At 60.7% G+C, this 25,950-nt stretch overlaps 2 protein-coding genes across 6 annotated transcripts; both read left to right on the top strand.

Annotated features, from left to right (window-relative positions):
- Nucleotides 1–243: 243 nt before the first annotated feature.
- On the top strand, nt 244–4,132 carry CABP2 (calcium binding protein 2). Of its 2 annotated transcripts, XM_016213436.2 has the most exons (7): nt 244–300; nt 771–929; nt 1,421–1,451; nt 2,259–2,393; nt 2,819–2,928; nt 3,036–3,183; nt 4,013–4,132. In XM_016213436.2, the coding sequence occupies exons 1-7, from the start codon at nt 244–246 to the stop codon at nt 4,036–4,038; spliced, it is 666 nt and encodes a 221-aa protein (XP_016068922.1). In that variant the 3' UTR covers nt 4,039–4,132. The 2 variants fall into 2 exon arrangements, with proteins under 2 accessions (XP_016068922.1, XP_087678167.1); XM_087822041.1 differs by lacking the exon at nt 771–929.
- A 5,907-nt stretch (nt 4,133–10,039) lies between these two features.
- Nucleotides 10,040–25,893, top strand: LOC107537437 (cyclin-dependent kinase 2-associated protein 2). Of its 4 annotated transcripts, XM_016213463.2 has the most exons (26): nt 10,043–10,365; nt 10,671–10,771; nt 10,862–10,998; nt 13,953–14,067; nt 15,437–15,651; nt 15,737–15,858; nt 16,064–16,288; nt 17,668–17,994; nt 18,075–18,170; nt 18,252–18,359; nt 19,047–19,108; nt 19,201–19,451; nt 19,719–19,908; nt 19,997–20,104; nt 20,348–20,505; nt 20,588–20,796; nt 21,246–21,416; nt 22,047–22,211; nt 22,448–22,596; nt 22,720–22,830; nt 23,251–23,367; nt 23,605–23,753; nt 23,838–23,987; nt 24,070–24,253; nt 24,557–24,685; nt 25,282–25,893. In XM_016213463.2, exons 1-26 carry the CDS (start codon nt 10,284–10,286, stop codon nt 25,546–25,548), a joined length of 4,098 nt encoding a protein of 1,365 aa, XP_016068949.2. In that variant the 5' UTR covers nt 10,043–10,283; the 3' UTR covers nt 25,549–25,893. The 4 variants fall into 4 exon arrangements, with proteins under 4 accessions (XP_016068915.1, XP_016068949.2, XP_016068917.1 ...); XM_016213429.2 differs by lacking the exons at nt 13,953–14,067; nt 15,437–15,651; nt 15,737–15,858; ... (18 more) ...; nt 24,557–24,685; nt 25,282–25,893 and adding an exon at nt 11,328–11,470 and having other exon boundaries at nt 10,040–10,365; nt 10,862–10,994; XM_016213431.2 differs by lacking the exons at nt 10,043–10,365; nt 13,953–14,067; nt 15,437–15,651; ... (19 more) ...; nt 24,557–24,685; nt 25,282–25,893 and adding exons at nt 10,390–10,507; nt 11,328–11,470 and having other exon boundaries at nt 10,862–10,994.
- The last annotated feature ends 57 nt before the right edge of the window (nt 25,894–25,950 follow it).

Below are 25,950 nucleotides of genomic sequence, written 5' to 3'. Positions count from 1 at the left end.
GGCCTTGGGGCTCGAGTGGCCCCCCTCACCAGCAAAGATGCTCAGAGATAATCCCGGATTAAGAGCCAAGCCCCCAGGCCCAGGGCTCCCCGCCTGCCCACCCGCCCCCGATCTTCCCCACAAAACCCTTGGAAAATCCCCTGCCGTGCTCCCAGACTCACTGGGAGCAGCTGGGGACTGGCAGGAGCCCACAGCCTCCGCTGAGGTCCAGCCCCGGGCGGCCCCCGGGACTCCAGGCCTGGCATGGTTCATGGGCTCATGGGGAATTGTGCCAAGCGGCCCCAACACCGGGGGCCTAAGGTAGGAGGGCTGAGGGGGAGAAGCCAAGGCCAGGAGCCTGGGATGGACCCTGGAAGGGTCAGGTGGGTGGGCAGGGCCTTGTGTGGGGCCGGGCAGGAGTTAGAGGTGGGCACAGCAGGGGGATGGAGGGGCTGTTTCCCACCGGGCCTCCCTGCCAAGCTCAGCAGGCCCCTGGCTGCCCATCCAGCTGGCCGACCCTGCTCTCTGCTAGTCAGTCTTGACCTGGGGGATGTGGAGCTTGAGCTCAAGGTCTCACTCTGCCACTGGCTTTCTGAGTGACCTTGGCCAAGTCCTCTGCCCTTCCTGGGCCTCAGCTTTGCCCATCTGAACAGTAAGGGGTGGACCCTTCCAGCCTAGAGGGGTGATAGGTGAGGGCCCCTCTCTCCTGTGTGAGGTGCCAAAGGCAGGAGAGGCTGGTGAGTAGGGCGCAGAGGGGCCACTGCCCCAGCTCATGGCCGGCTCTGCTGCAGGACCGCTGGCAGTGGCCCGGCTCCTGCCTGGGGAGCTCCCACCACAGCCCCAAGGAGCAGGGGGGCCCCGGGCCGGGCGTCCAGGGCTACTCGGTGCTCAGCAGCCTGGTGGGGCCTGCCTGCATTTTCCTGCGGCCCAGCCTCGCGGCCACCCAGCTTGTATGTACAGCCGCCCGCCCGCCCTCTGCCCTCGCTTTGCCTCTCCCTGAGTAGCCGGGAGAGGACTGAGTGGGGAGGTGGGAGCAAAGGCACAAAGATCCAGGGGGGTGGGGGGCAGAGGGGGACCCAGAGAAACGTCAGAGACAGCCTGCCAGGGGCTGGGCAGGGAGGTGGCAGGGGGCCTAAGACACAGACGGTGACATTGAGGCCTCCAAGCCTGGGATCTGCCCAACCCCAGACCCACCTCTGGCAAATGGGACTCTGTGTCCAGAAGAGGATTGCAGGGGTGGGAAGGCCCTGGGAGAGGCCTGGCAGGTGGCAGGGAGGGAGGGAAACCGGACCCCCAGATCCATGGCAGGAACGGGTGGGAGGAGCCAGGTCCGAGCAGTGTCAGACACGGGCCCTGTGCATGGCGTTGTGGGGCTGATCAGAGAACCCCAAAGAACAGGAAACAAGAGTGCGGGGAATCCTAACTGCTCTCTGCCCCTCAGGACCGGCAGCTGCGGCCGGAGGAGGTTGAAGGTAAAGAGCTCGGGAAGGAACTAGAGTTTCTGGGGGGTGAGGGGTGCACACATGGGAGGGGCCATCGGGCAGGGCCTCAGCCTCTCCAGGAGGAACCGGGAGCAAGAAGAGGGCTGCAGGGGACCTGTACGAGCAGACTGGGGACAAACCTGAGCGGGGACGGGTTGACAAAACCCCCAGCTGTCAGTTGCCTGGTCTCATTTACCAGGCGGGTGGTGGGCCCCTTTTGTATTTATTCACTCAGCAAACACTTCTGGGTGCCCACTGGGTGTGTGGCCCTGTGTTGAGCACTGGGAGACATGGCCAACTCCAACGACAGGCCCGTGTCCTCTGCACACAGACGTCAATTAGCCCACAAGTGCCAATGGTGCTCAGTGCTTCCAACTCCGAGTATACATGGGCTGGAGGGCTCTGAATTTAGAGGGAGGACTTCCTTGAGTAGGTGACATAAGGACCAAAGAGGAGGGGAGAGTGTTCCAGAATGTGAGCTCCATGAAGTCAGAATTTCCCCCTCCCTGCCTCCCTGCCTCCCTGCCTCCCTGCCTCCCTCCTTCCCTCCTTCCTTTCTTTTTCTTTCTTCATTGTCATATGCCCACTACCTAGAGCAGAGCTTCGCACATAGTAGATGCTCCTTAACTATTTGCTGAAAGGATGAATTGTAGGAATAGCATGTGCAAAGGCCCTGAGGCAGCAAAGAGAAACTGATGTTTAGGAGGGAATGATTGGACCAAGGAAAGAAGGGTGAGTTGATCCCAGCTGGGATCCAGGGGGACACTGGGGAAGGACTGACCCTGCCCTGCTTGGCAGAGCTGCAGGCCGCCTTCCAGGAGTTTGACCGAGATCGGGACGGCTACATCGGCTGCCGGGACCTGGGCGCCTGCATGAGGACGCTGGGCTACATGCCCACTGAGATGGAGCTCATCGAGATTTCACAGCAAATCAGTATGTGCCTCGGACCCACCCCATCCCCAGTTCTCCAGAGGCCAGGCCGGGGCAGCCGGGCAGCCCAGGCACAGAGATACCTGCTGGTTGGCCTCCTGAGCCCAGACCTTGGTCATTTTCAAGGCAAGAGACTCTCACCATTCCCTAGGAGGTGGGCAGGACAAGGACCATTACTCCTATTTTTTCGATGAGGAAATTGAGTATCTGAAAGGTTAAGTGACTTGCCTAAGGTCACACAGCCAGACCATTGGAGCCAGGACTTGAACCCAACCAAATTGTTCAGGAAAATTAAGGAAAGCCATAAAAATAAAAATAAAAAACACCCCAGTCTGTGGGGCCTGGAGGGAGGGAAGGGCACAGGCCGGAGGGGGAGGGCAGAGGAGAGCCAGTGCTGGGCAGGGGTCCCTGATGAACGTGGCCCCCAGGTGGCGGGAAGGTGGACTTTGAAGACTTCGTGGAGCTGATGGGCCCCAAGCTGCTGGCCGAGACAGCAGACATGATTGGCGTCAGGGAGCTGCGGGATGCCTTCCGAGAGGTGCGGCCCCTGGGGCTGGGGGGGGGGCTGCATGTCTGTTGTGAGTGAGGGGCTGAGCGGCTGAATGATTTGTCGGTGACCCAGTGCCATGACCAATGCTGCCACAGTTTGACACCAACGGGGACGGCTGCATCAGCTTGGGTGAGCTCCGGGCGGCCCTCAAGGTCCTGCTGGGCGAGCGCCTCACCCAGCGGGAGGTAGACGAGATCCTTCACGACATCGATCTCAACGGGGACGGCCTGATCGACTTTGAAGGTACCGCCTGCACCACACACCCTGGAGTCTTCTTCACAGATACAGAGCCGTGAAGGCAGCGTCCCCACTGGGTGCCAGGCCCTGCTAGGCTGCCCGAGTCCTCTCCCAGGAAATCAGCACGGGAACCTGGGAGGAAGGAGCCACTAGCGTCCCCGTGAGCAGAAGAAAGTCCGTTCTTAGGAAAGTGTAGGTGCTCGGCAAAAGGAGGTCGATGGAACCAAGGTTTTTTAAAAAATATGATTTTATTGATTTTAGAGAGAAGGGGAGAGGGAGAGAGAGAGAAATATTGATGAGAGAGAAACATTGATCCCCTGCCTCCCACACGCTCCCTACTGGGGATCAAGCCCACAACCCGGGCATTTGCCCCGACCTGCCATCCAACCAGGGACCCCTTGGTTCATGGGTCAATACTCAACCACTGAGCCACCCTGGCTGGGAGATGGAGCCAAGATTTGAATGCAGGCAGCCTGATCCAGAACCCAGCTCTTCCTCTACACTGTGTTCCCACAGAGGAAAAATAAAGATTAAATAATCATAGGGAGCCAAGGAAAATCAGTAAGTAGAAATTCTCCAAAGTGGGCCCCCAAATTGTTCCTGAGCTTCCTGGTGGCAAAAGCAAAGAGGAAAATCGTTCAGTTACAAGATGTTTTCTGCCCACAAGACAAAGCCCCTCTTCTTAGCCTAGAGGCCTGTTACCTATCAGATCCAGGAGACTCCCCTGCAGGCCCTGCCCTTGACCACACCCCCTCACACCTCAAGGCCAGTATATTGGCCTCACCCCCAGTGGGGTCCAGAGAGCAGACCCAAAACCTTGGCCCTGTCCTGGCAGAGTTTGTGCGAATGATGTCTCGCTGAGCCTGCACAGAAGCTGGAGGCAGCAGGGAGGACTTGAGAGCACAGCCACCGCCGGAGAGCGTGTCCCTGGAAGCCCACTGCCTCCAGCTGGACCTCTGCCTCTCTTCCCCACGCCCCCCACCTGTGCGCAATGCCCTTGTCTGCCCTCACCCCACCCCCACTCCTCCACAAGCCCCTCGCCCATCTCTGTTTCTCTGACAATAAAGTACCTTCAGACCTGGGGAGATGGCTCTCACCTCTCACTTCCTTACCCTGGAGGACCCAGTATTTGGCCCCCAAAAGTTAAGTCCTGGACGACAAACCCCCTCAATTGTGAGCCCTGGGCTAGCAGGGGCCCTCTCTGGATCACGGGCCCAGCCCACAGCAAGTGCCAGGAAAGGTCCCTGGCAGAGTGAACCACCCTGCTTCTCCCAGAGCCGGGTGTGCGCGGTTCCTTGTCCCATGAATGGCCCCGGCCGGGTCCCAGGTTACTCTAGAGGGTGGAGCAAGTGCGTGAGGGCTTTTCCCAAGGTCCATCCCATTCACTCCTGCAGGGGTGCTGCTCAGAGCCTTCAAGAAAGAACCTGATTTCTTCCCAGCTTTAATCCCGGCTGTCGGGCTCTGGCTGATGGTCCCTTCAGAATACAGCTCAGCTGGTGGGCTGCTGTCTGGCTCTTCCGGAGCCGCCAGCCACTGGCCCGGCGTGGGGGGCGGCTAGGACGTGCCCATTTCTGCCTGACTCCAGGCTCCTCTCCTGGGCGGTCTCTGCCTCAGGCTCCCCTCACATCCGAGGCCCTCCTGCCCACCCCGCTGTCTCGCCTTCCTCTGCCTTGCGTTCATACGTTCATCCCTAACGTCATCTCACCGCCTGCTTCCTGGGGGACCCGAAGGACACGTCTGCTCACGGGACCCCTGGCCTGGTCTTCATGCCCCATTTTCCAGATTGAGGAAACCAAGAGGCCCAGCCTAGGTGACTTGCTAGAGGTCACACAGCCCCACTGCTATGTCTCCCTTCCCGGCCATGTAGCACACGCTGCTGGATTATTCTTCCTAAAATATCACTTGTGTTTTGTGACACTCCTGTTCAGGAACTGGCCATGGTCCCCTATGGTCCTCAGATTAACCAGCCACTTTCCCGGGCCCCAGAAGTCTGTGGGAGGACAGGGACAAGCATAAAGTCACATACGATTAAGGTGACATGGAGGTGGGGCTTGCGCTCAGGCCTGGGGGCTCTAGAATCACAGGGTCGGAGTGGACACAGGACGGGCCTCAGCCTTTTCCGGCTACAGCAAAGGCCTGGTCTGCAGAGCGCGGCCTGACTGAGAGGGAAGGCAGGCCCTGACCTCCTGGTCGGGAACGGGTGGGAGCTTTCACCCAAGCCTGGTCCTCCTCAGCGCTGCTGCCGACAGGATGGCCCGGGGACAGAGCAGGTGGACCGCCACCGGTGCCCTGCCCGGCCCGGAGCCTGGGCCTGAGGTGCCAGGGCTGGCTGCTGCAGCTCCAGCACCACTCTCCTGGGCGATCCCAATTAATGCCTAGTCCTCAATTAGGCCATCTCTCCCACCAGCCAGTCTGCAGAGCCTGGGGGGGAGGCGGCGCTGCCCCAGGCCAGCAGCTTCACCACAAGCCATGGCCAACCTCCTCCCACCACCCTCCACCAGCTGGCGCAGATGGCGCTGCTGCCCAAGATGTCTGTCCTCTTTGCAGGCGTTGGAGGGTATGTGCCAGGGGAGGGCCAGAGCCCCGCCCAGGGTTTACCTCCCACCACCCTCTGGCCCCCAGCCTGGGAGGCTTCCTGGCTGGGGGGTTTGGGGGGTTGAGGGAGTTGCTAGGATGGACTTAATTATCTGCAGCGTGTCTGCTGGCACCAGAAGTGCCCACAGCCCCACCAGGTCTCACGCATGCCCTCTCAGCCCAGGTCTCAACAGATAACAGCTGGAGCAGGAACCAGGCCAGGAGGGACGAGCAGGTAGGTAGAGGCTTGCTGAGCCGAGAGCCCCTTCCCCATCGAGAGGGGCACCTGCTAGTCAGAGCTGCTGGTCCAGAGCTACGAGACTCTCTGATTTTCCAGGAAAAGCTGTACATTCAGATTTTTACTCTAAGTCTATTTTAAATAGTGTGAGTATAACACATTCAGTAAGGCATATAAATCTGAGTACAGCTCAGTGAATTTTTGCCTGTGTGCACGGGGGTAACCATCACCCAGATCAAGATGTTACATCCACTTATTTTAGAACAGTGCTAGGTTTACTGAATTATATCCAGCATAGTACAGTGAGTTCCCATACACCCCACACCCAGCTTCTCCTGTTAGGCCACGTTCTCCAGAGAAACAGAACCAATAGGGGATGTGTATGTATACATAAAGATATTTATTGTAATTGGCTCAGGTGATTATGGGGCTGAGCAGTCCCAAGACCTGCAGACAGCAAGCTGGAGGCCCAGGAGAGCCGTGGCGTAGTTCCAGTCCAAGCCCTAAGGCCTGAGAACCAGGAAAGGCGATGGTGGAAGTTCCAGTCTGAGGTCAGAGAACACTGATGTTCCAGCTCAGCAGGCAGGCAGGCAGGCAGGCAAAGTTCCCTCTTAACTCAGCCTTTTTGTTCTATTTAGGTCTTCGACTGATTGGATGAGGCCCACTCCATTGGGAAGGGCAATCTGCTTTACTTATTTGACAGATATTAATCTCATTCAGAAACAGCCTCCCTCTCCCCCCCCCCCCGCCCCCAATCATGTTTGACCACATGGGTGGAAACCCCATGATCCTGTCAAGTTGACACATAAAATTAATCATCACACTATTAACACCGTACATTAGAAGGGCACATTTGCCACAGTTAATGAACTTACACGGATACATTATTACTAACTGAAGCCCATATTTTATGCAGATTTCATCCGGTTTTTTTCGGGATTGTCCCTTTTCTGTTCCAGAATCCCATCTGGGACACCACGTTACATTAGATGCCATGTCTCCTTAGGTTCCTCTCGGTTGTGATGCTTTCTCAGACTTGGTGGTTGTTTTTTATGATCTTGACAGCACTTAGGAAATTTTATAGATTGTCTGTAAATTGGGATTTGCCTGATGCTTTCTTCATGACTAGTTGGGGTTATGGGTTTGGGTTTACGGAGGCAAGGTGTGCTCTCATCCATATCAAGGGTGGGTACTGTCAACATGACATCACTGTTGATGTTGACCTTGACCAGCTGGCTAGAGGCAGAGTCTATCAGATTTCTAAAATAAAATTACTTTTTCTCCTCATTTTACATACTATATACCCTTTGGAAGGAAATCCCTATGCACAACCTGCACTTAAGGGCAGAGTATTGAAGTAAACTACTTGGAATTCTTCTGTGTGGGAGATTGGTCTCTCCCCCCCATTTCTTCATTTATTTGTTTACTCAACCAATCATGTGTTTATATCCATATGGGCCCATAGGCATTTGTTTTATACTTTAAGTTATAGTTCAATACTATTTTATTTATTCTGTTGTTCAAATGGTCCCGGTTTTGACCACTAGAAGCTCTTTCATTGGGCTCCTATCTCCCTTTGACATACCCCAATCATTGTAGGGTAGTTCCCCCCGCCTAATGCTTTATTATTATTATTTTTTTAATTTAATTTATTGGGGTGACATTGGTTAATAAAATTATATAGATTTCAGGTGTACGATTCTATAACACATCATCTGTATATTGTATTGTGTGTTCACCACCCCAACTCAAGTCTCCTTTGGGGTTTTGTTTTTGTTTTCAGCACTTTATTACTGTCTGCACCACAAAACACCCCAGGATCCTGTTGTATATTTCCTGCCCCAGTCCTAGAATCAGCCATTTCTGTAAGAAGCTCTGGTTCACTTTATTGGAGAAAGCAAGACCTGAGTGCTAGATTGCTTCTGGGCCCTCCCAGCTGATACAGAGTGAGGAGATACATGCACACTAGCCTGTGTATATATACATTTGTAAATGTTTCTGCATGTAAGCAACTGTATCTATATTAAGTTAAACAGGAGTTCACATTGATGCCTCCAATTCCAATCCACTACTAGAGTGAATTGGTCCAGCCTCCCTGCTGGCTTAGCTATAGCTTCTCATTCCAGCAGTGAGAAATCGTCACCCTACGTCTGCTTCATTTTCACTTCTAGTGCATGTGTGCAGGTTTCCGAATTGTTAACCCCCATGGGGAACCCCTCCCCAACTAGAGTTGGGGCTACGTGCAGTTCCTTCTGCCTCTGTTCTCGCAGACTCCGCTCCTTTCCAGGTTAGCATCTTATCCCCCCACCCCTTCAGAGAGGCTGTTTCGTACGTCTGCAGTAAAGCTAGATTCTCTGTCATGTTCTTCATCCCGTCCTGGGACCCTGACCACCTAAATGGCTTTTTTTTTTTTTTAATTTACACACATTACAGTTTACTCTTTGACAAATGCTTAATGTCTTGATTTCACTGTTACAGTATCACACAGAATAGTTTCACTGCCCTAAAAAAAAGTCCCCTGTGCTTCACCTATTCATTTCTACCCCTCAGCACCCCTGGCAACCAGTAATTTACTTTCTGTATAAGTTTGCCTTTTCCTGAATGTCATACAATTGGAATTATACAGCATGTGGCCTTTTCAGGCTGGCTTCTTTCATTCAGCAATATGCCTGTCTGTGTCGTTTCGTGGCTACATACATTTCCTCTTATTGCTGAGTAATAGTCCGCTGTAGGAATACACCGGTGTGTTCACCTATTGAAGGCCACCTCCTCTGGGAAGACTTCCGTGCTGTCACCAGGCAGCCCCGTCCTCTGAGCTGCGATGCGCCCTGCCCCAGTCTCCCCGCCGCCTCCCTGCGCTGTGCGCCTTTGCCGCCCTGGGTCTTCCTGGGGGCTGGGCGCTCCTGGCGGGCAGAGGCCCTGGCCCTTCATTTCCATGTCAGCGTCTAGCGCAAGGCCTGGGATCGAGGACAGAGCCAGGGAATGTTTGCTGGATGAGCGAAAGGATGTCTCGGGGGGAGAGAAAAACCTGCAGACTTGGGGGCATGAAGGGTGCGCAAGGACGGAGAGGTGGTAGGGGGAAGTAGCCTGGGAGAAAGGGTGCCGGGGAGAGGGTAAGACCTGGGGTAGTGGGGAAGGGGGGCTGAGAGGAGGGTCTGGGTGCAGAAGCGGGAAGGTCTGGAGGCGCTGGAGCGGGCAGGAGAGGCGCGGGGAACAATAAGCACTTTATAAATAGTCATTCGGTGCGCACGACCGCCCTGGGAGGTAGCTGTTGGCGTCTCTGTTCTTACAGACGGAGAAACTGAGGCTTATGGAGGTTGGCGACTTGTCCCGGGGAAAATCGCTCGTGGGGGGTGTGGGCCTCGAGCCTGCAGTCGGGGCTCTTTCCCATACAGCGCCCGGCGCGAAGTGTTTAGCAAAGGTCAGCCGGTCCTCCCATTGCTGTCATGCGGCCCAGGCGCGGCGGCCCGGGAGCGGCAGGTCGCGGGGTCCCCGAGGTCGCCCTTGGCCCTAACCCTGGCCCAGAGCCCAGAACCAGGTGCTTCGTGCGACGGTGCAGGTGGTGAGGGGCCAGTTTCCATGGGAACAGGCGAATGCTTCAGGAGGGCGCATGCGCAGATCGGGAACAGGTTGTTGAACCGGCGAAAGGTGACGTAAAAGCGCACGGGGTGAGACGCAGGGCTCGGAACGTCAAAGCCCTGCGTCCGCCGGCGTCCGGGGCGGACGAAAGGCGCGCGCGGCGGCGGCGGCGGCGGCAGTAACCCCTCCTGGACCGAGGCCGCAGCAACCCCAGCTGGACCGAGACCCGGCGGCGCGGAGCTGACGTGCGAAGCGAGGCGAGCGAGGCGCGAGGGCCGCGCCCGCACCTGCGACGACCCCCCTGGACGCGAACCGCGGCTGACCGGCCCCGGGTCCCGGCTTCTGAGGCCCCGCCTCTCGAGTCTGGGGACTAATCGGTTTGAGAGCGCGCGGGCCGCAGCCGCGAACTCTCCAATTGCGGAGGGCGTCGGCCACCGCCCAATCCCAAGCAGACAGGTGCGAGGTCCGGAAGGCAGCGACCAATCAGCGGCGGTTGCGGCCTGTGGGGGCCGGTCTCGGGCAATGAGGAGGTCCGAGTGACGTCTCTGCGCACCAATCGGGAGTGAGAGAGCGTTGGAGCCCGTCCGCCCTTCCGGCCTGAGCTCTATTTACTAGGGGCGTGCAGCCCGCCTGCCAATCAGGGCGCAGCTGAGTGGCCAGGCAGCCAACCCCGGAGGAGCGGCCGGCCGACGTCCGCCGCACCCAGGAGTTGGGGATGTCCTACAAACCGATCGCCCCCGCCCCCAGCAGCACCCCGGGCTCCAGCACCCCTGGGCCCGGCACCCCAGTTCCTACAGGTGAGGATCCAGCTCCATCCCTGCTCGCCTGCCCGGGCGGTCGAGATCTCGAAAAGAAGACGGCCCGAGTTCCGCAGCAGCGGGCCTGTCGCCTACACGCCCAGAGCCTCAGTTTGCTGGCCTGTGAAGTGGGCGTGGTCACGTAAGGGCCAGGTGGGGTGCAGGGGGAGGGGTTTGTCCCTGAAGTTGAGCTGCCCGGAGCGGAGCATCCCTTTCGGAAGGAATCGGGCGAGTCCGGTTGGAGGCTTGGAGCTCGGGGAGATGTCCCTGCCCCGCGCTGACCTCTTAACTCGAACCTGTTGCAGCCGGAAGTGTACCGTCGCCGTCGGGCTCGGTGCCGGGAGCCGCTGCCCCTTTCAGACCCCTGTTTAACGACTTTGGACCGCCCTCCATGGGCTATGTGCAGGTGAGTGGGGCCGAGAGGCTGCCTGTGGTTGGGGACTGGAGGCCCCCCCCCCCGGGCTTGAGCTTGCTGCCCTGTTCTCTCTTGACATAGGCGATGAAGCCACCCGGCACCCAGGGCTCCCAGAGCACCTACACGGACTTGCTGTCGGTCATAGAGGAGATGGGCAAAGAGATCCGACCCACCTATGCTGGCAGCAAGAGCGCCATGGAGCGCCTGAAGAGAGGTGAGTGAGGCCAGGCCCTCGCCCCCACCCGGGGAGGAAGGACCTCTGGAGGCCGCCTGAGCCAGGCCTAGACTAGGGCCAGGATCACTGTGCATAGGTGTATTGAACTGAATTAAAATCTAGGCGATTTCCAGGGAATTTGTAGTTCAACAGGGTAAATCTGAGCATTAGCCAAACCTCCAGTATCATCTAGCCTTTGGTTAGATTACGGTCCCTCTTACTGAAAGGAAAGGGGGTGGGGAGGGAGGGGTCTTCTGGAGGGTGTGGGTGGGAGTGGAGGGTTGCTGAGACCCTGTATGTTACTTCCCCATCCCCACTCCCACCCCACCCCAGGCATCATCCATGCCCGGGCCCTAGTCAGAGAGTGCCTGGCAGAGACAGAGCGAAACGCCCGCACGTAACAGGAAGCACCTACACCTCCGAGTCTGGACCTTTCCGGGCCACTGCAGGGCACCTGCTTCTCCCTGGCCTTCACCCTGAGTTGCACTTCCTGTCCTGTGTCCCTTGGTGGGTGCCGTCCAGGAACCAGGGGGTGGCTCTTACTCCAGTTGGCAGCACTAACATGGGACCCCTGGAATACTTAGCAGAGAGGTCACTGTGAGTCCCACTCATGAGCTGCCAGCAGTGTTGATCCAACTGGAGCTTTCTTCTTTTTGTGGCCCCCACCACTCAGCACTTACCCAGGACTTCTCACCACTTTGTCCCAGACCCCCTTCCCCCCCGCAGGGCCTGAGAAAGCCTGTCACCTCCCTGCCTTGTCTCCTGGGCCATAGCCTCTCTTTTCTCAGTGTGTCTTTTGCTAACCATGCTCTTTTTGTATAAATAAAAGATAATTTGAAGTTGTTCTCTCAGCTCTTAGCCTTTGTGAGCCTGGTACTTTCGCTAAGCCCGGGTGGGCTGGGAAGAAAAAGGGAAAGAGAAGACTCAGAGTGGTGCAGTGGGTGGGAGAGAGGCCGACTGAGCCTGGCCTCACCTTGCCTCCTCCTGTCCATTGACCTTGGGAGGGACCCTGCGCCTGTCCGCGCTCAGCCTTCCCAGCTTTTAAGTAGCGGAAAGAGTTGAGCTCCAGTAGCTGAGTCTCGCCTGGCTTCGCTTGAGGCCGCCAGGGGGCAGTGCAGGACCTTGGCCGCCTCCACAACTGGAAGACAGTCGTCAGCCTCGGCCTGGAGGGTTCTACCTCTGGATTAGCAGTGACGCCTGGCGAGGTGGAAATGCCAGTTCACTTAAGCCACACCCTCCTGCCTTAATGCCCTAACAGCCTAAGCTGAATCAGCCCTCAGAGGCCCTGAATGGGCCCCGTCTCTGACTCCACGGAGAGGAGAGGGCGCACTGCTGCTTCCCTCCGCAAGCGCCTGTGAAGCAGCGCCAAGGGGAGAGGGCTGGCTTCCAGCATGGGTGCTGCAGTCCACCGTCCCAGGGCTTTCAGGGTACCGGGTGTGGTCCCACGAGCCCAGCCCACAGGTGCCCTAGCCTTTGCCCAAGGTCTGGTGGCTGGTTGGCCACGCTTGTCGACCCGGAAGGTATAGGTGGGCCCACAGAGAGGGACTAGTCCGAGGATCGACTGAGGCCTCTGCTTGGGTGTGTAGCTGAATGACCCTAGAGACCTGGGGCGCTGGAAGCCCTCACCCCAGGTAGAGGCAAGTCGGAGACCAGCTTCTGGCCCGAGTGGGGGAGGATGCCTTTCCCCTGAGGGCCGGGGAGGGTGGGACCCTGCCGCCAGGGTGGGAACAGAAACCACGAGTGTCTCGAGTGTTCCAGAAAGCACACAGGGAGTGAAAAGCACGGGCATCTGGAGAACTGCGCTTCCCCCGCTGCCAGGGGAAGGAAGGAGGGAAGGAAGGGGCCGGGCTCCGCCGCGGGCGGGGACCCCGCAGGGTGGGGAGGGCCCGCCGGGCCCAGGAAGGGGGCGGGGCGGCCGCAGTGACGCGCGGGCGCGGGGAGGGCCGGCTGGGCGCCCGGGGCGGACGGGGAGAAAGGTCGGGGCCATGGGCCGGCGGTGCGCCTCCCGAGGGTCCGGCCACTGCTGGAACCGGAGCCCGGGGCCGGGGGCGCTCGGGGCTCAGGCCCGTAGCCCGCTCGCCCTCGCCCGGGGCCGGTGAGGGGCGCCCGCGCGGGACTAGAGGTGAGCCGGGCCGGGCCGGGAGCGCGGCGGGGGCGGGGGGAAGTGGGGACGGGGCTGCTCGCCCGCTCGCGGGGTGCGGGGCGGGGGCAGGGCGGGCTCCTGCTACGGCCCGGGGCGCGGGTGAGCGCGGCAGGTCGCAGAGCCGAAGCCCGTGGGGCACCAAGGGGAGCGCTCTTGCCGCAGCCCGGAGGAGTGACCCTGGGAGGATGCTGGGGAGGGGACGCCGAGCGCCGGCTGCCGGCTGCCGGCCGCGGAGGGGGCAGGCCCGGGGCGAGGGGGTAGCCCCCTGTCCGGGGAGGCAGGCTCGCGTGTCAGGGGTGGGGAACACTGACAGATGCTAGGAGGAGGGGCGCACGCGGCTGCTCCTTGGAGAGACTCCCCGGAGACAGGGTTTGAGGTGGACGAAGGGGGTGGGGGACGCGGGACCCCACGACTCCAGGAAAGGGATGCCCGGGGCGCCCCGAGGGGCGGTTGTGCGAGGCAGGCCCGGAAGGAGGGGCGCGGGGGCTGCAGGGGGCGGGTCCCCGAAGGAAGCTTTTTCCAGGGGGCTTAGAACGCGGCGGGAAAGGCGAGGCTGGCCAGCCCCCCGCGGCCGCTCTGGGGGGCCCGCGTCAGCGCGCGGTTTCCATGGAGACGGGAGGGCGGGGGACGGGGTCTGCGCGGAAAAGAGGTCAGTGATCCGCCTCGCTGCGGCGCCCGGCCCCGGCGGCGCTGGGTTCGCTCCGCCGCCCGGTGGCCGGCCGGGCATGGGGTCCCGCGGCCCGAGCCCCTCGGCCTGCGCGCGGGGCCGGGGACCGCGCGCCGCCGCGCACTGACGGCCGCGTGCCCTGCGCCAGGCGGAGCGGAGGCCGCGCCGCGGGCCGCGCCGCCAGGATGCTCATCAAGGAGTACCACATCCTGCTGCCCATGAGCCTGGACGAGTACCAGGTGGCCCAGCTCTACATGATCCAGGTGAGGCGCGGGCGCGGGGCCGGGCCATGCTCGGGGCGCCTCACCCTTGCGCGCGGGAGCGCGCAGGCCGCACCTGGGGCAGGGCTGGGGCTCAACCCCCGTCCCGCTCCGGCGCTTTGCAGGGCTCGGGCCAGGGGAGGAGAGAGAGGTCCCCCCTTCAGATGCAGGAGGAGATTGTCAGGGCTGTGGCGGAAAAGGCAGAATCCTGGTGGTGCCTCCCCACCCCCAAGCGCCCAGCCCGTGTGTGATCCCCTCTAATCCGCCTTAGAATCCGTAATCCCCTAGGGGTAGCGAGCCTGTGAGGAGGCATTAGTGGGGCGGGGAGTGAGGAGGGGTCCTGGGTGGTAGGAAAGGATGGGAGGGGGTCCCCGGAGGGTGCAGGATCCTGGCAAGCCCAAGTCAGGGAGATGGCGTGAGGATCAGGCACCCAAACTGTGAAATAGAGGGGCAGGCAGGGACCCCAGAGGATAAGGGGGGGTCTGGGCCTGGGCTTGGGCTGTGAGAAAAATGGGCCAGGGCTGGCTGTCAAGGAGGGGAGAGGGCTGGTGCAGGCCCTTGAGGGAGGTCTGTTCCGGACGTGTTCCCCTGAGTTTTAGGATCAGTCTTCAGGGGCGAGAGGGCCAGGATCCAGCCTAGGGACTGAGTAGGTCAAGTTTGGGCTCCAGAGCTGTAAAAGGGCAGGATCTGAGTGTTCTCAAACCATAAGGGGTGTGGCAGGAGCTGGTTGTGGGGTCCCACAGAGGGAGGGGACCGGGGTCAGGTCCTCAGAGTGGTCGGGGGCCCCTTTTACTCTCCTCAGTTCTTCCAGCCCACCCACCCCGGCCTCCTTGCCGCCCCTGGAGCAGGTGCAGCATGCGCTCACCTCAGGAGCTTGCACTGGCTTCCCCTCTGCCTTGAAGACTTGCCCACCCCACCTTCACTCAGCACCCTCCCTCCCCTCCTTGTTCAAATCAGTCACGTTATCTCCCTGAGGCCTCTCTCACCCTGTATGGAAACCGCAACCCCCAACTCAATCCCCCTTACCCTAATCTATGCTTTCTTTTTCCCATAGCCCTTTTTTCCCTTCTAACATACCATATAATTTGCTTTTTTCTGTGTCTGTCTCCCCGCATTAGAACGTAAGTTCCCCAAGGGCGGGGGTCTTTGCTCTGCTCATCAACATGTCCTAATTAACATAATCCTCAGCAATGCCTGGACTAAAGCAGACACTCAGTAGGTACTTGAATGTGTGCTGGGCTGCAGAACCCGTGGGGGACTCCACAGGGGCTGTGACCCCGGCCCCAGAACTGTGCAGGGGGCCAGGCAAAGCCGGGGACCCCAGGAGCCGCGCTGGGGTTGAGCTCCAATTCTGCTCTGCCCTGGACTACAGAAAAAGAGCCGGGAGGAGTCGAGCGGTGAGGGCAGTGGTGTGGAGATCCTGGCCAACCGGCCCTACACAGATGGGCCTGGCGGCAGCGGGCAGTACACACACAAGGTGTACCACGTGGGCTCCCACATCCCAGGCTGGTTCCGGGCCCTGCTGCCCAAGGCTGCCCTGCAGGTGGAGGAGGAGTCCTGGAATGCTTATCCCTACACGCGAACCCGGTGAGTGGGAGGGGCGGGCCTGGGGCCACAAGGAGAATAGCCCTGGTGGGCACAGTAGTGACCCTTGCCCCTACCCTCTGCCCAGGTACACCTGCCCCTTTGTGGAAAAATTCTCCATTGAAATAGAGACCTATTATCTGCCTGATGGGGGGCAGCAGCCGAACGTCTTTAACCTGAGTGGGGCTGAGAGGAGACAGCGCATCCTGGGTGAGGCCTGGAGCCAGTGGGGGGGACCCTGAAGATCCTCTCAGGCCACCTGAGGCCTCGATGGGCAGCCTCTGACCAGTCCCAGGCTCTCCCTGGGCCTTGGCTTTTTGTCTTCAAAAGGCTGCCCTCTTGATCCCGAGGCAGGGAAGGGATGGCAGGGGCGGGAGGAGGCGGGTGGCGCTCAGTGCTGCTGGAACCCCCTCAGACACCATCGACATCGTGCGGGATGCGGTGGCCCCAGGCGAGTACAAGGCAGAAGAGGACCCCCGGCTGTACCGCTCCGTGAAGACAGGCCGAGGACCGCTGGCTGATGACTGGGCGCGCAAGGCGGCTCAGACGGGGCCCCTCATGTGCGCCTATAAACTGTGCAAGGTCGAATTCCGATACTGGGGCATGCAGGCCAAGATTGAGCAGTTCATCCACGATGTCGGTGAGCACCCAGCCGCGGGAGGTTCTGTTTACCCAGCGTGCGCCAGCCCCGGCGTTAGAGCCAGGGTGCTCTCAGGCTACATGGGACACAGAAGCTTAAAGCCGTCATTTCCACTTGATGTGGTGAGTGCTGAGGTAGAGGGGAGCTGCACAGCCTAGCCTTGGGGTACAGGTAAGAGTCAGGAGGGCAAGAAGCTGGCGACATGGTCTTGAGGTCTAAGATTCTATCCTGTTTGGTCCATCAAGTGACGCTGAGACCTTCAGGAGGGTCACCAGCCCTAACTGGCAACGTGCTGAGAAGTGCAGGCTGAGACTGTGACTCTGATGTCATTCTCTCAGGGTCCCTCCCACCCCAGCTCCCAGAGACCCATCCTCTGGCCGTGGTATCAGGAGCCCCTGTTTCATACCACCCTAAATCCAACCCCACAGCTCCTGCAGCTCAGGCCCGCCCCACCTCCCAGGTCTGAGGGTGGGCCGGCTGCAGTTAGAGGGATCCCTAGCCTGGAAGGGGATGGCCGGGGGCCTGGGTTCCCCTCTACTACAGACTCATGGAACCCCCAGTGAGCCACTTCCCATCTCTGCTCCTTCATTTTCCATTCTGTAGACAAGGGGGAGTTTGGGCCAGATGTTAAAAGCTCATGCTGGTCACAACGTGCAGCTCCTTTGCTAATCATTTTTCACGCAAGATCTTTAGCACAGATGACACCCCTCAAGGTAAGGACTGTTATCTCCACTGTACAGATGAGGAAATTTAGCTCCAAGAGCAATACAGGCTCCTTGTCTTACATTTGGAAAAATACCAAATCACCCACATATAACCACTGTTAAGATTCTGATATATTCCTTTCCAGAAGTTTATCATTATAATTCAACCATCGTTACTGTGTTTCCTAGATATTGAGGTTTTCAAACTTTATTTCTCTGCTTAAGATAAAAATATCCCAGATTGAGTATCATCTTTCGATACGACTTTCATTAAGTGCCAACACTTCCATGAACTATTGACACCTTCATTAACCATCAACAATTTCATTTATTGTTAACGCCTCTGAAGTAGTCAGCAGGGAGCCAGATGAAAGAGCGAAAACAAGCATTGGTTCCAGCTTCCTATGGTTGGGGGGCGGCTGTCAGTGCTCAGAGTTGGGGTGTCCAGAGGGATGGAAGAAGCAGTGGGCTAGGAGGGAGGTGGGGCAAGAAGACAAATGCCCCACTTTCCACTCCCATCCCCTGGGTGGCACACACCCTGCCCTCCTTTGTGGCTCTGGGTAGGTGGTGTGCCCAGGGGAGCTATTAACCAGCCTCAAGGGCTGGGCGCGTGGACACTGTGGCAGGGAACCCCAGGGTGGGGAGGGCGTCGTTCTGATGCCCGGGCACCTACAGGTCTTCGTCGGGTGATGCTGCGGGCTCACCGCCAGGCCTGGTGCTGGCAGGACGAGTGGACAGATCTGAGCATGGCTGACATCCGGGCGCTGGAGGAGGAGACGGCCCGCATGCTGGCGCAGCGCATGGCCAAGTGCGTCCTGGACAGCGAGGGGCCTGAGGCCCAGCCCCCCGGGAAGCCAGGCACCGAGGCCCAGGCTGGGGCCGGCCGAGCGGGCACCCCCGATGGGCCTGAGGCGCCCCTTGGCCCCGACGCCTCACCCGATGCCAGCTTCGGCAAGCAGTGGTCCTCGTCATCCCGCTCCTCCTACTCATCCCAGCATGGAGGTGCGGGTTGGGCGCGGGCGGGAGGGAGCCACCTTCAGGCCGGCTGGCGGGCTGGTGCTGACACCCGTGTGCTCCCGCAGGGGGCGTGTCTCCTCACAGCTTGTCTGAGTGGCGCATGCAGAACATCGCCCGGGACTCTGAGAACAGCTCCGAAGACGAGTTCTTTGATGCCCACGGTGGGCACTGCGGGCCCCGGTGCAGGGGGGTGTCCCTGAGAAGCCTCTTCCACCCCATGACTCAGCCCCTTGTCCCTTCAGAAGGCTTCTCGGACAGTGATGAGGTCTTCCCCAAGGAGATGACCAAGTGGAACTCCAACGACTTCATCGATGCCTTCGCCCCCCCGATGGAAGCTGAGGGGGCGCCAGGTAAAGATCCGGAATTCGGTTGCCAGCACCCCACACGCGGTGGGGACTCGGAGAACAAGTCAGTCCTAATTCAGTGGGGTCCTGAGATGAATGTCGGTCCCGAGAGGGTGCTCGTTCAGTGCACAGATGGCTAGTGAGTGGATGATGGGTGGGTGGGAGGATGGCTGGAGTGTACTCCAGGTTCAGACGCAGCACAGAGAATGGAGGGATCCATGCGGAGGCCCGGAGGCCTTCACACGGCAGCGGGTATCTCAGCTGGAGTTTGAAGGGTTGGACCAGCTCCGTCCAACAGAACTCTCTGTGGAGGTGACAGTGTCTGAGCCACTAGGTACGTGTGGCTGTCAAGCACTTGGAATGTGCTCAGTGTGACTGGGAAACTGAAGCTCGAACTGTATTACATTTCATTCTTTCCGGTTTAAATAGGCACACGTGGATAGTGGCTACCGTTTTGGACAGGGCAGGATTAGAAAGACTCTTCCAGGCAAACGGGCACTGCGGGGACAGGCATCCCTGGGGGCAGAGGACCGGCACAGAGATGTGACACGGCCTGGGAGAGTCAGAGAAGGGCAGGGCAAGTTGGGGCGGGGTGCCACTCAGGCAGACGGAAGAGCAGGAGAATCCGAAGCGTCCGATGAAGGGACCCCCAGAGGCCCCTCAGTCCCCTTCACTGGCTGTGCCGTCCTACAGATCCCGGAGCCGAGGCCACCAAGGATATGAGGGACGGGGTCCGAGGGCCCAGGGACTCAGAGGTGTGTATGACCAGCCGCTCCGTGTTGCAGCTGTACCCACCCGCCTGCCAGGCCGCCGCTCTGACACCCCGGCACCCCGCTGTACCCCGCAGGGCCCGGACGGCGCTGGGGAGCTGGGGGCCGAGGCGTGCGCGGTGCACGCCCTGTTCCTCATTCTGCATAGTGGCAACATCCTGGACTCCGGCCCCGGCGACGCCAACTCCAAGCAGGCAGACGTGCAGACGCTGAGCCTGGCCTTCGAGGCTGTCACCCGCATCCACTTCCCCGAGGCCCTGGGCCACGTGGCACTGCGCCTGGTGCCCTGCCCACCCGTCTGTGCTGCTGCCTACGCCCTTGTCTCCAAGTACTGGTCGGGAGTGGAAGGGCGGGGGGTACACAGGGTCCCCAGGTTGCAGAGATCCACCTGGGGGCCCCGGGGACCAGGAAGACCCCATGGAGGGGTGGGGAGGAGCCCAGAAAGCCGGACACCTCGGTTTCCAGTTAATGGCTTCATCGCAGAGGCCCCTGGGGTGCTGACACTGCCCACAAAGGCCCCTCTTGCCAGCAGGCCAAGGGGACTTGGAGGGGGTGTGAAGGCCCCACCCACCCACCACACCCCCTCTTCCTCCAGCCTGAGCCCCTACAGCCACGACGGGGACAGCCTGTCCCGCTCCCAGGACCACATTCCACTGGCTGCCCTGCCGCTGTTGGCCACCTCATCTGCCCGATACCAGGGCGCTGTGGCCACTGTCATCGCCCGAACCAACCAGGCCTACGCCGCCTTCCTGCGCTCGTCGGAGGGCGCTGGCTTCTGCGGACAGGTCAGGAGCCAGGACGTCCTCGGGAGCTTGCCCTGGAGCCCTCTGTCTGCCTGTTGGCGCCTCCTGATGGTGCCACCCTCTCCCCTAGGTGGTGCTGATCGGAGATGGCGTCGGTGGAATCCTGGGCTTTGACGCACTCTGTCACAGTGCCAGCGCAGGCGCAGGGAGCCGGGGCAGCAGCCGCAGAGGGAGCATGGTCAGTGTGGCCGGGCCCTGCCTCCTCGGGAGGGTGGTGTCTCTCCATCTCCAGGGCTCTGCCCCCTGGAACATGACCTCTGGCAGACAGGTCCCTGCTGCCCTGATCTGTCCCTTCTGGGGCTCTGCCCGCCCACTTTCTTTGACTCCCTGCCCAACATCCAAGCCTCTCTCCTCACTTCCAAATAAGTAGAAATCACAGCATCTCCAGTCCTGAGGATTTTCTGTCCCCTGTTCCTTCTAGAACAATGAGCTGCTCTCCCCAGAGGTCGGCCCAGTGAGGGACCCCCTAGCAGATGGGGTGGAGGGGCTGGGCCGGGCCAGCCCAGAGCCCTCAGCCCTGGCCACCCAGCGCCTGCCCAGCGACATGGTCAATCCTGAACCCGAGGGCTCTCAGAACAGGTGACAACCCTGCCCCGTCATCCCCACCCTGGGTCTGTGCTGGGCTTTCGGGACAGCAGCACTGAGCACCCCTCCCCCACAGCCTGCAGGTGGCCCCCACGACTTCCTCCTCTTCTGGGGAGCCAAGGCGGGCAAGCACAGCCTCCTGTCCACCCACAGCCCCCTCTGAGGGTCCTGATGGCTCCATCAGCGCCGTGCGCCTGGACTTCAAGGTCTCCGGCTTCTTTCTCTTCGGCTCCCCGCTGGGGTTGGTGCTGGCTCTGCGCAAAACCGTGATGCCTGCCTTGGAGGGTGAGCCCTGTCCTTCACCCGCCCCTCCCCCAGCTCCTCCAAATTCACCTCGCCTGAGACGCTGGCGTAATTGCCACCTATCCCCCCCCCCCACCCATAAAATGGCCTGGCTAGAGAGGGGGAACCTGTGGCCCAGAAAGAAGGGACTTGCCAATGCCAGGTTTTCCGCGGTGCACCAGGAGGAACTCGCGCCCGCAGATGCTGTGTGTGAGAAGAGGGTCCAAGCACGGGAAACTTCCTCCCGAGCCACCTCAGCAAATCGAAGGCTCTGACCTATTCTTAGCCAAGAGATCCGTCTCACTAAGCAGGACCCTGGTGGCCTCCCAGGGAGAGCAGTTGGGGGAGTGCTGGCTCAGGGTCACACAGCATGTCAGGGTGCTGCTTCCCACGCCCCCTACCTCCCAGAATGCCCATATGAACTCCCCCCCGCTTTATCTCCCGGATACCAGTGGCCCAGATGCGCCCAGCCTGTGAGCAGATCTACAACCTCTTCCATGCGGCCGACCCCTGCGCCTGCCGTCTGGAGCCCCTGCTGGCCCCCAAGTTCCACGCCATCGCCCCACTGGCCATACCCCGCTACCAGAAGTTCCCCCTGGGAGATGGCACGTCCCTGCTGCTGGGTACGCCCCCAACCGAGATAAAGGGGAGAAGGGGGAGGAGGGCTGGGGATGGGCCCCCTCACCCAAAGAGACGTGAGGTAGTTCCCACATCACTGGTAGCCTCTCAGGTCACTGTTCCCAGGACCAGGGAGCCCTACCCCAGCCCCTTGGGAGGTCTGCATCCCCCAGGCCCTCTGGCATTCTGTGTCCAGGCATAGAGAGCAGTGCTGATGACCAGACTAGGGGCAGAGTGACACTGGGTGCCAGTGTGAGAGCAGCCGACAGTGGAGGGGTGGGGCTGCTGTGCATGTGTAGGCCTGCATTACGGGTCCATAGGCACTGTGTCACATAGCGATGTGGGACGTGTACCTGTGTGCAATTGGCCCCAGGAGGCAAGTGCCTGCGTTGGGGTGGTGGTGACAGGCATTCATTCAGGCAAGAATGCAGCAGGCTGCTGGGGCAGGCTCAGGGGAGAGATGCCCCCACGCTTCACCTCCACCCAGATGTGGAGCAGTTCAGCCGTAGCCGAGACTTGGCCCCGAGGGCTGGCAGGGAAGGTGGTGGAGGCGTGGGGGCTGAGCTCGAACCCCTGGCGGGAAGACAGGAGGGCAGCCTGGCCCGCCTGCTGCTGAGGCTTCCCCCCCTCCCCAGCGGACACTCTGCAGATCCACTCAGGCCTCTTTCTGGAGGAGCTGGAGATGCTGGTGCCCTCCACGCCCACCTCTACCAGTGGTGCCTTCTGGAAGGGCAGTGAGCTAGGCACCGAGCCACAGGCCCAGCCAGCGGCCCCCAGCACCACCAGTGAGGTGGTTAAGAGTAAGTCAGCCAGCCAGCCACCCAGTGTGGGGAGGGCACCCCTCTTCCACTGCCAGGGCCCAGCTGGATCACCCCTGCCCCCAGCGGCTGCTCTGGACCCCGCCTCGGCCAGCACCCAGCCCAGACTCAGCCAAGCAGGCTTGGAGGAAAGCGGGGAGGGAAGAGCACCCAGGGGCCAGGCAGGTGGGCACGGGGTGGGAGGCCACCCTGACTCCCTGCCCGCCGTGGCCATGCAGTCCTGGAGCGATGGTGGGGGACCAAGCGGATCGACTACTCACTCTACTGCCCCGAGGCGCTCACCGCCTTCCCCACGGTCACGCTGCCCCACCTCTTCCACGCCAGCTACTGGGAGTCCGCGGATGTGGTAGCCTTCATCCTGCGCCAGGTGGGCCAGGGATACGGGGCGGGGGGTGGGACTGGGCGAGGGTGGGGAGCTGCGGGCTGGGGCTGGGGTGGGCCAGGGGCAGCCCCAGGACCTGTTCGCGCGACCTAGCCCGGCCCTGTGTAGGTGATCGAGAAGGAACAGCCACAGCTGGCCGAATGCGAGGAGCCGTCCATCTACAGCCCTGCCTTCCCCAGGGAGAAGTGGCAGCGCAGGCGCACGCAAGTCAAGATCCGGGTAGGTGCCCTGCCGTTTGGGCCTCAAAAGCGAGGCCCTGCCCCTCTCCCGCGGCCTTGGCCTTGGCGCCCCACCCCATATGGTCCTGGCCCCACCTGATCATACCTCGACCACGCCCCTGGGAGCCACTGGTCTCTTCCCCTTCCCCCAGCAAGTTAGGCCTCCGATGGGCGCTCGCCCACCCCAGCTCATCGCCTGCATCCCATCCCGTCAGGGCTCCACCCCCTCAGAACCACAGGCCTCGGGCCTGGCACACAGGCACTCCTGTCCTCAGGCCGAGGTTGGCAAAAGCGCCCACCCCTCGGGCCACGCCCCTGTCCAGCAGTGGCCCCGCTTCCTCTGGCCCCGGCCATCTGGGCACTGGTCCCCGTCCTCAGCTGAGCCACATCCCCAACATCTGGCTTTGTCTCCTCCCTCCAGAACGTCACTTCCAACCACAGGGCCAACGACACAGTGGTGTGCGAGGGCCGCCCCCAGGTGCTGAACGGGCGCTTCATGTATGGGCCCTTGGACGTGGTCACGCTCACCGGAGAGAAGGTCAGGACCCAGTGGCCTTGGCCCAGGGTGGACCTCCCGCATCACAGATGTGGCCCCCAAGCTGGTGCTCCCTTCCTGCCTCCTGCATCATCGTGCCCCTTCCCCCACCTCCCCACCCCCAGCCGTGGCCTCATCCGCCCCTGATGACAGGCCCGCCTCTGCCGTCCTCCATTCAAAGTCACGGGGTACACAGGGTCTCCGCCCCATGGACGCTCTCCCCCACCCCCTCCTCGCCAGGTGGACGTCTATGTCATGACGCAGCCACTGTCTGGCAAGTGGATCCACTTTGGCACTGAGGTCACCAACAGCTCCGGCCGCCTCACCTTCCCGGTGCCCCCTGAGCGTGCGCTGGGCATTGGGGTCTACCCGGTGCGAATGATGGTCAGGTGAGCGTGTGGCGGGCCAGCCCCCTGCGGGGGGGCTCAGCCGGGCGTCGCCACTACACTGCTCACATCACCTGTGGGCCGCAGGGGTGACCATACCTACGCTGAGTGCTGCCTGACCGTGGTGGCCCGTGGCACCGAGGCCGTGGTCTTCAGCATAGATGGCTCCTTCACTGCCAGCGTCTCCATCATGGGCAGCGACCCCAAGGTGCGCGCCGGCGCTGTGGATGTGGTCAGGTAGGAGCAGCCGCCGCTGGGCTCACCCTGGAGGCCGGCTCCCAACCCTGGCACTTGGAGCTGACTGTCCCCCACCCCCCAGGCACTGGCAGGATGCCGGCTATCTGATTGTGTACGTAACCGGCCGGCCTGATATGCAGAAGCACCGGGTGGTGGCCTGGCTGTCGCAGCACAACTTCCCCCACGGCGTCGTCTCCTTCTGTGATGGCCTCACCCACGACCCGTTGCGCCAGAAAGCAATGTTTCTGCAGAGCCTGGTACAGGAGGTGCGGCAACTGGGAAGGGTCCCGTCTCTGGCCTCGACCCATCTCCGGGACCTTAACTGATAGGAAAGGTCCCTGTGGTCCTGGTCCTGCCCTTTCATGCTCCAAAGGGCTCTTGATCCTTAGGGCCAACTAGAGAGATCCAGTTGGTCCTGCCTCCCATCAGGGCCTGGTGATGTAGGACTCTGCCCACCTCTGTCCAACTAGCTTGGCTCCCTGAACTGTCTGACCCAGGACGCCCACCAGGCCCCACCCCCAGCCTCACACCCTGCTCCAGGGGTGGCTGACTGGCCTCACTCACAACAGGTGGAACTGAACATCGTGGCTGGCTATGGGTCCCCCAAAGATGTGGCCGTATATGCAGCACTGGGCCTGCCCCCGAGCCAGACCTACATCGTGGGCCGCGCCGTGCGGAAGCTGCAAGCACAGTGCCAGGTAAGGGCCAAGTGAGGGCAAGGACTGGGAGCCTGGGTCTCCTGTGTTAAGAGCCTGAGGGGGGAACTATGGGAAGGCTGGCTGGCCTCAGGGGCCTAGGCTCCTCCTAGGACAGGGATCATGAGCAGCTTAGAGCTGCTGGGCAGACCAGTATTGACAACTGAGGCTGGAGTGCTGGCTCCATTGTGGCATGGCCCTGGGCATGGGCCTTGACCTTTCTAAACCCCAATTTCCTGTCTGTAAGGTAGAAACAATAAAATGGCACTGACCTTGACAGCTCTCATGAAGATCATGTGCCTTACTGCACATCAACACGCGGGCAGGGCTGGGCACAAAAAGTGCTTGCTATTATTACCTGCCCCAAAGAATCCCATTTTATAGATGAGGAAACTGAGGCCTAGATAGGGGCAGAGCTAGGAGTGAAGCCAAGATGCCCGGCTTCCATCCTGAGGTTCCCATCTGCTGAGAAGACCCTGGGTCAGGCATTGCTGAGCCTAGGATGCAGCCAGCACTGACCAGGAGCCTGGAGAGGATGGGAGGGTAGTGTGTGGGCCAGAGACCACCATCCCCTCACCCCTGCCCACCTCTGCCCACAGTTCCTGTCAGATGGCTATGTGGCCCACCTGGGCCAACTGGAAGCTGGCGCCCACCCTCATGCCCCCACGGGACCCTCGAGGGCCACCCTGGCCAAAAGCAGCTATGGTGGGGCTGCCCCTGTGGACTTCCTCCGCAAACAGAGCCAGCTGCTTCGCTCAAGGGGTCCCAGCCAGGCGGAGCGAGAGGGCCCAGGGACACCGCCCACCACCCTGGCCCGGGGCAAGGCCCGAAGCATCAGCCTCAAGTTGGACTGTGGTGAGGCCTAAACTGTGGCTGGATCTGGGTTATTTATTCACACATTCAAGGGCCCAAGTGACCACGTGTGGGACACTGGAGTCTTAGACCTCTGGCCCCCCAGCTCCACACCCTGCATTTGCCTGCCCCTCAGCGTTACTTCCCTTTCATGTGGGCGGACCCAGACCAGGGCGGGAGGGAGCAGCCAGGACCCAGAGGCCTTTCCGGTGTATAAACCCATGAAATAAACCACGTACATCCCAACTGATTGCCCCCTTGCTTGGTTTCAGGATAGCCAAGCTCACAGTTGCCAGTCCGATGGGGACACTGTTGGGCAGAGGGGGGCCAGGATGTGCCCAGGACCATAGAGCAGGTCAGAGACAGGGCCAGGAGGGGGGCTGAGCCCCAAAGGTCTCATGGAGGGCTATCGTCCC

Source organism: Miniopterus natalensis, chromosome 11 (assembly GCF_054644295.1).
Source record: "Miniopterus natalensis isolate mMinNat1 chromosome 11, mMinNat1.hap1, whole genome shotgun sequence".
NCBI lineage: Eukaryota > Metazoa > Chordata > Mammalia > Chiroptera > Miniopteridae > Miniopterus > Miniopterus natalensis.
The sequence above is the reverse complement of the archived record's forward strand: the minus strand, read 5'-3'. Positions and strand labels throughout refer to the sequence as shown.

Bases quoted from the DNA above. Each gene is read 5' to 3' on its own strand.
- CABP2 (XM_016213436.2), top strand. From the start codon at position 244: ATGGTTCATGGGCTCATGGGGAATTGTGCCAAGCGGCCCCAACACCGG. The intron at 1,452-2,258 runs GTAAAGAGCTCG...CCTGCTTGGCAG, and splicing joins GCGGCCGGAGGAGGTTGAAG to AGCTGCAGGCCGCCTTCCAG. The intron at 3,184-4,012 runs GTACCGCCTGCA...CTGTCCTGGCAG, and splicing joins CGGCCTGATCGACTTTGAAG to AGTTTGTGCGAATGATGTCT.
- LOC107537437 (XM_016213463.2), top strand. From the start codon at position 10,284: ATGTCCTACAAACCGATCGCCCCCGCCCCCAGCAGCACCCCGGGCTCC. The intron at 15,652-15,736 runs GTGAGTGGGAGG...CCCTCTGCCCAG, and splicing joins TATCCCTACACGCGAACCCG to GTACACCTGCCCCTTTGTGG. The intron at 23,368-23,604 runs GTCAGGACCCAG...CCTCCTCGCCAG, and splicing joins TCACGCTCACCGGAGAGAAG to GTGGACGTCTATGTCATGAC.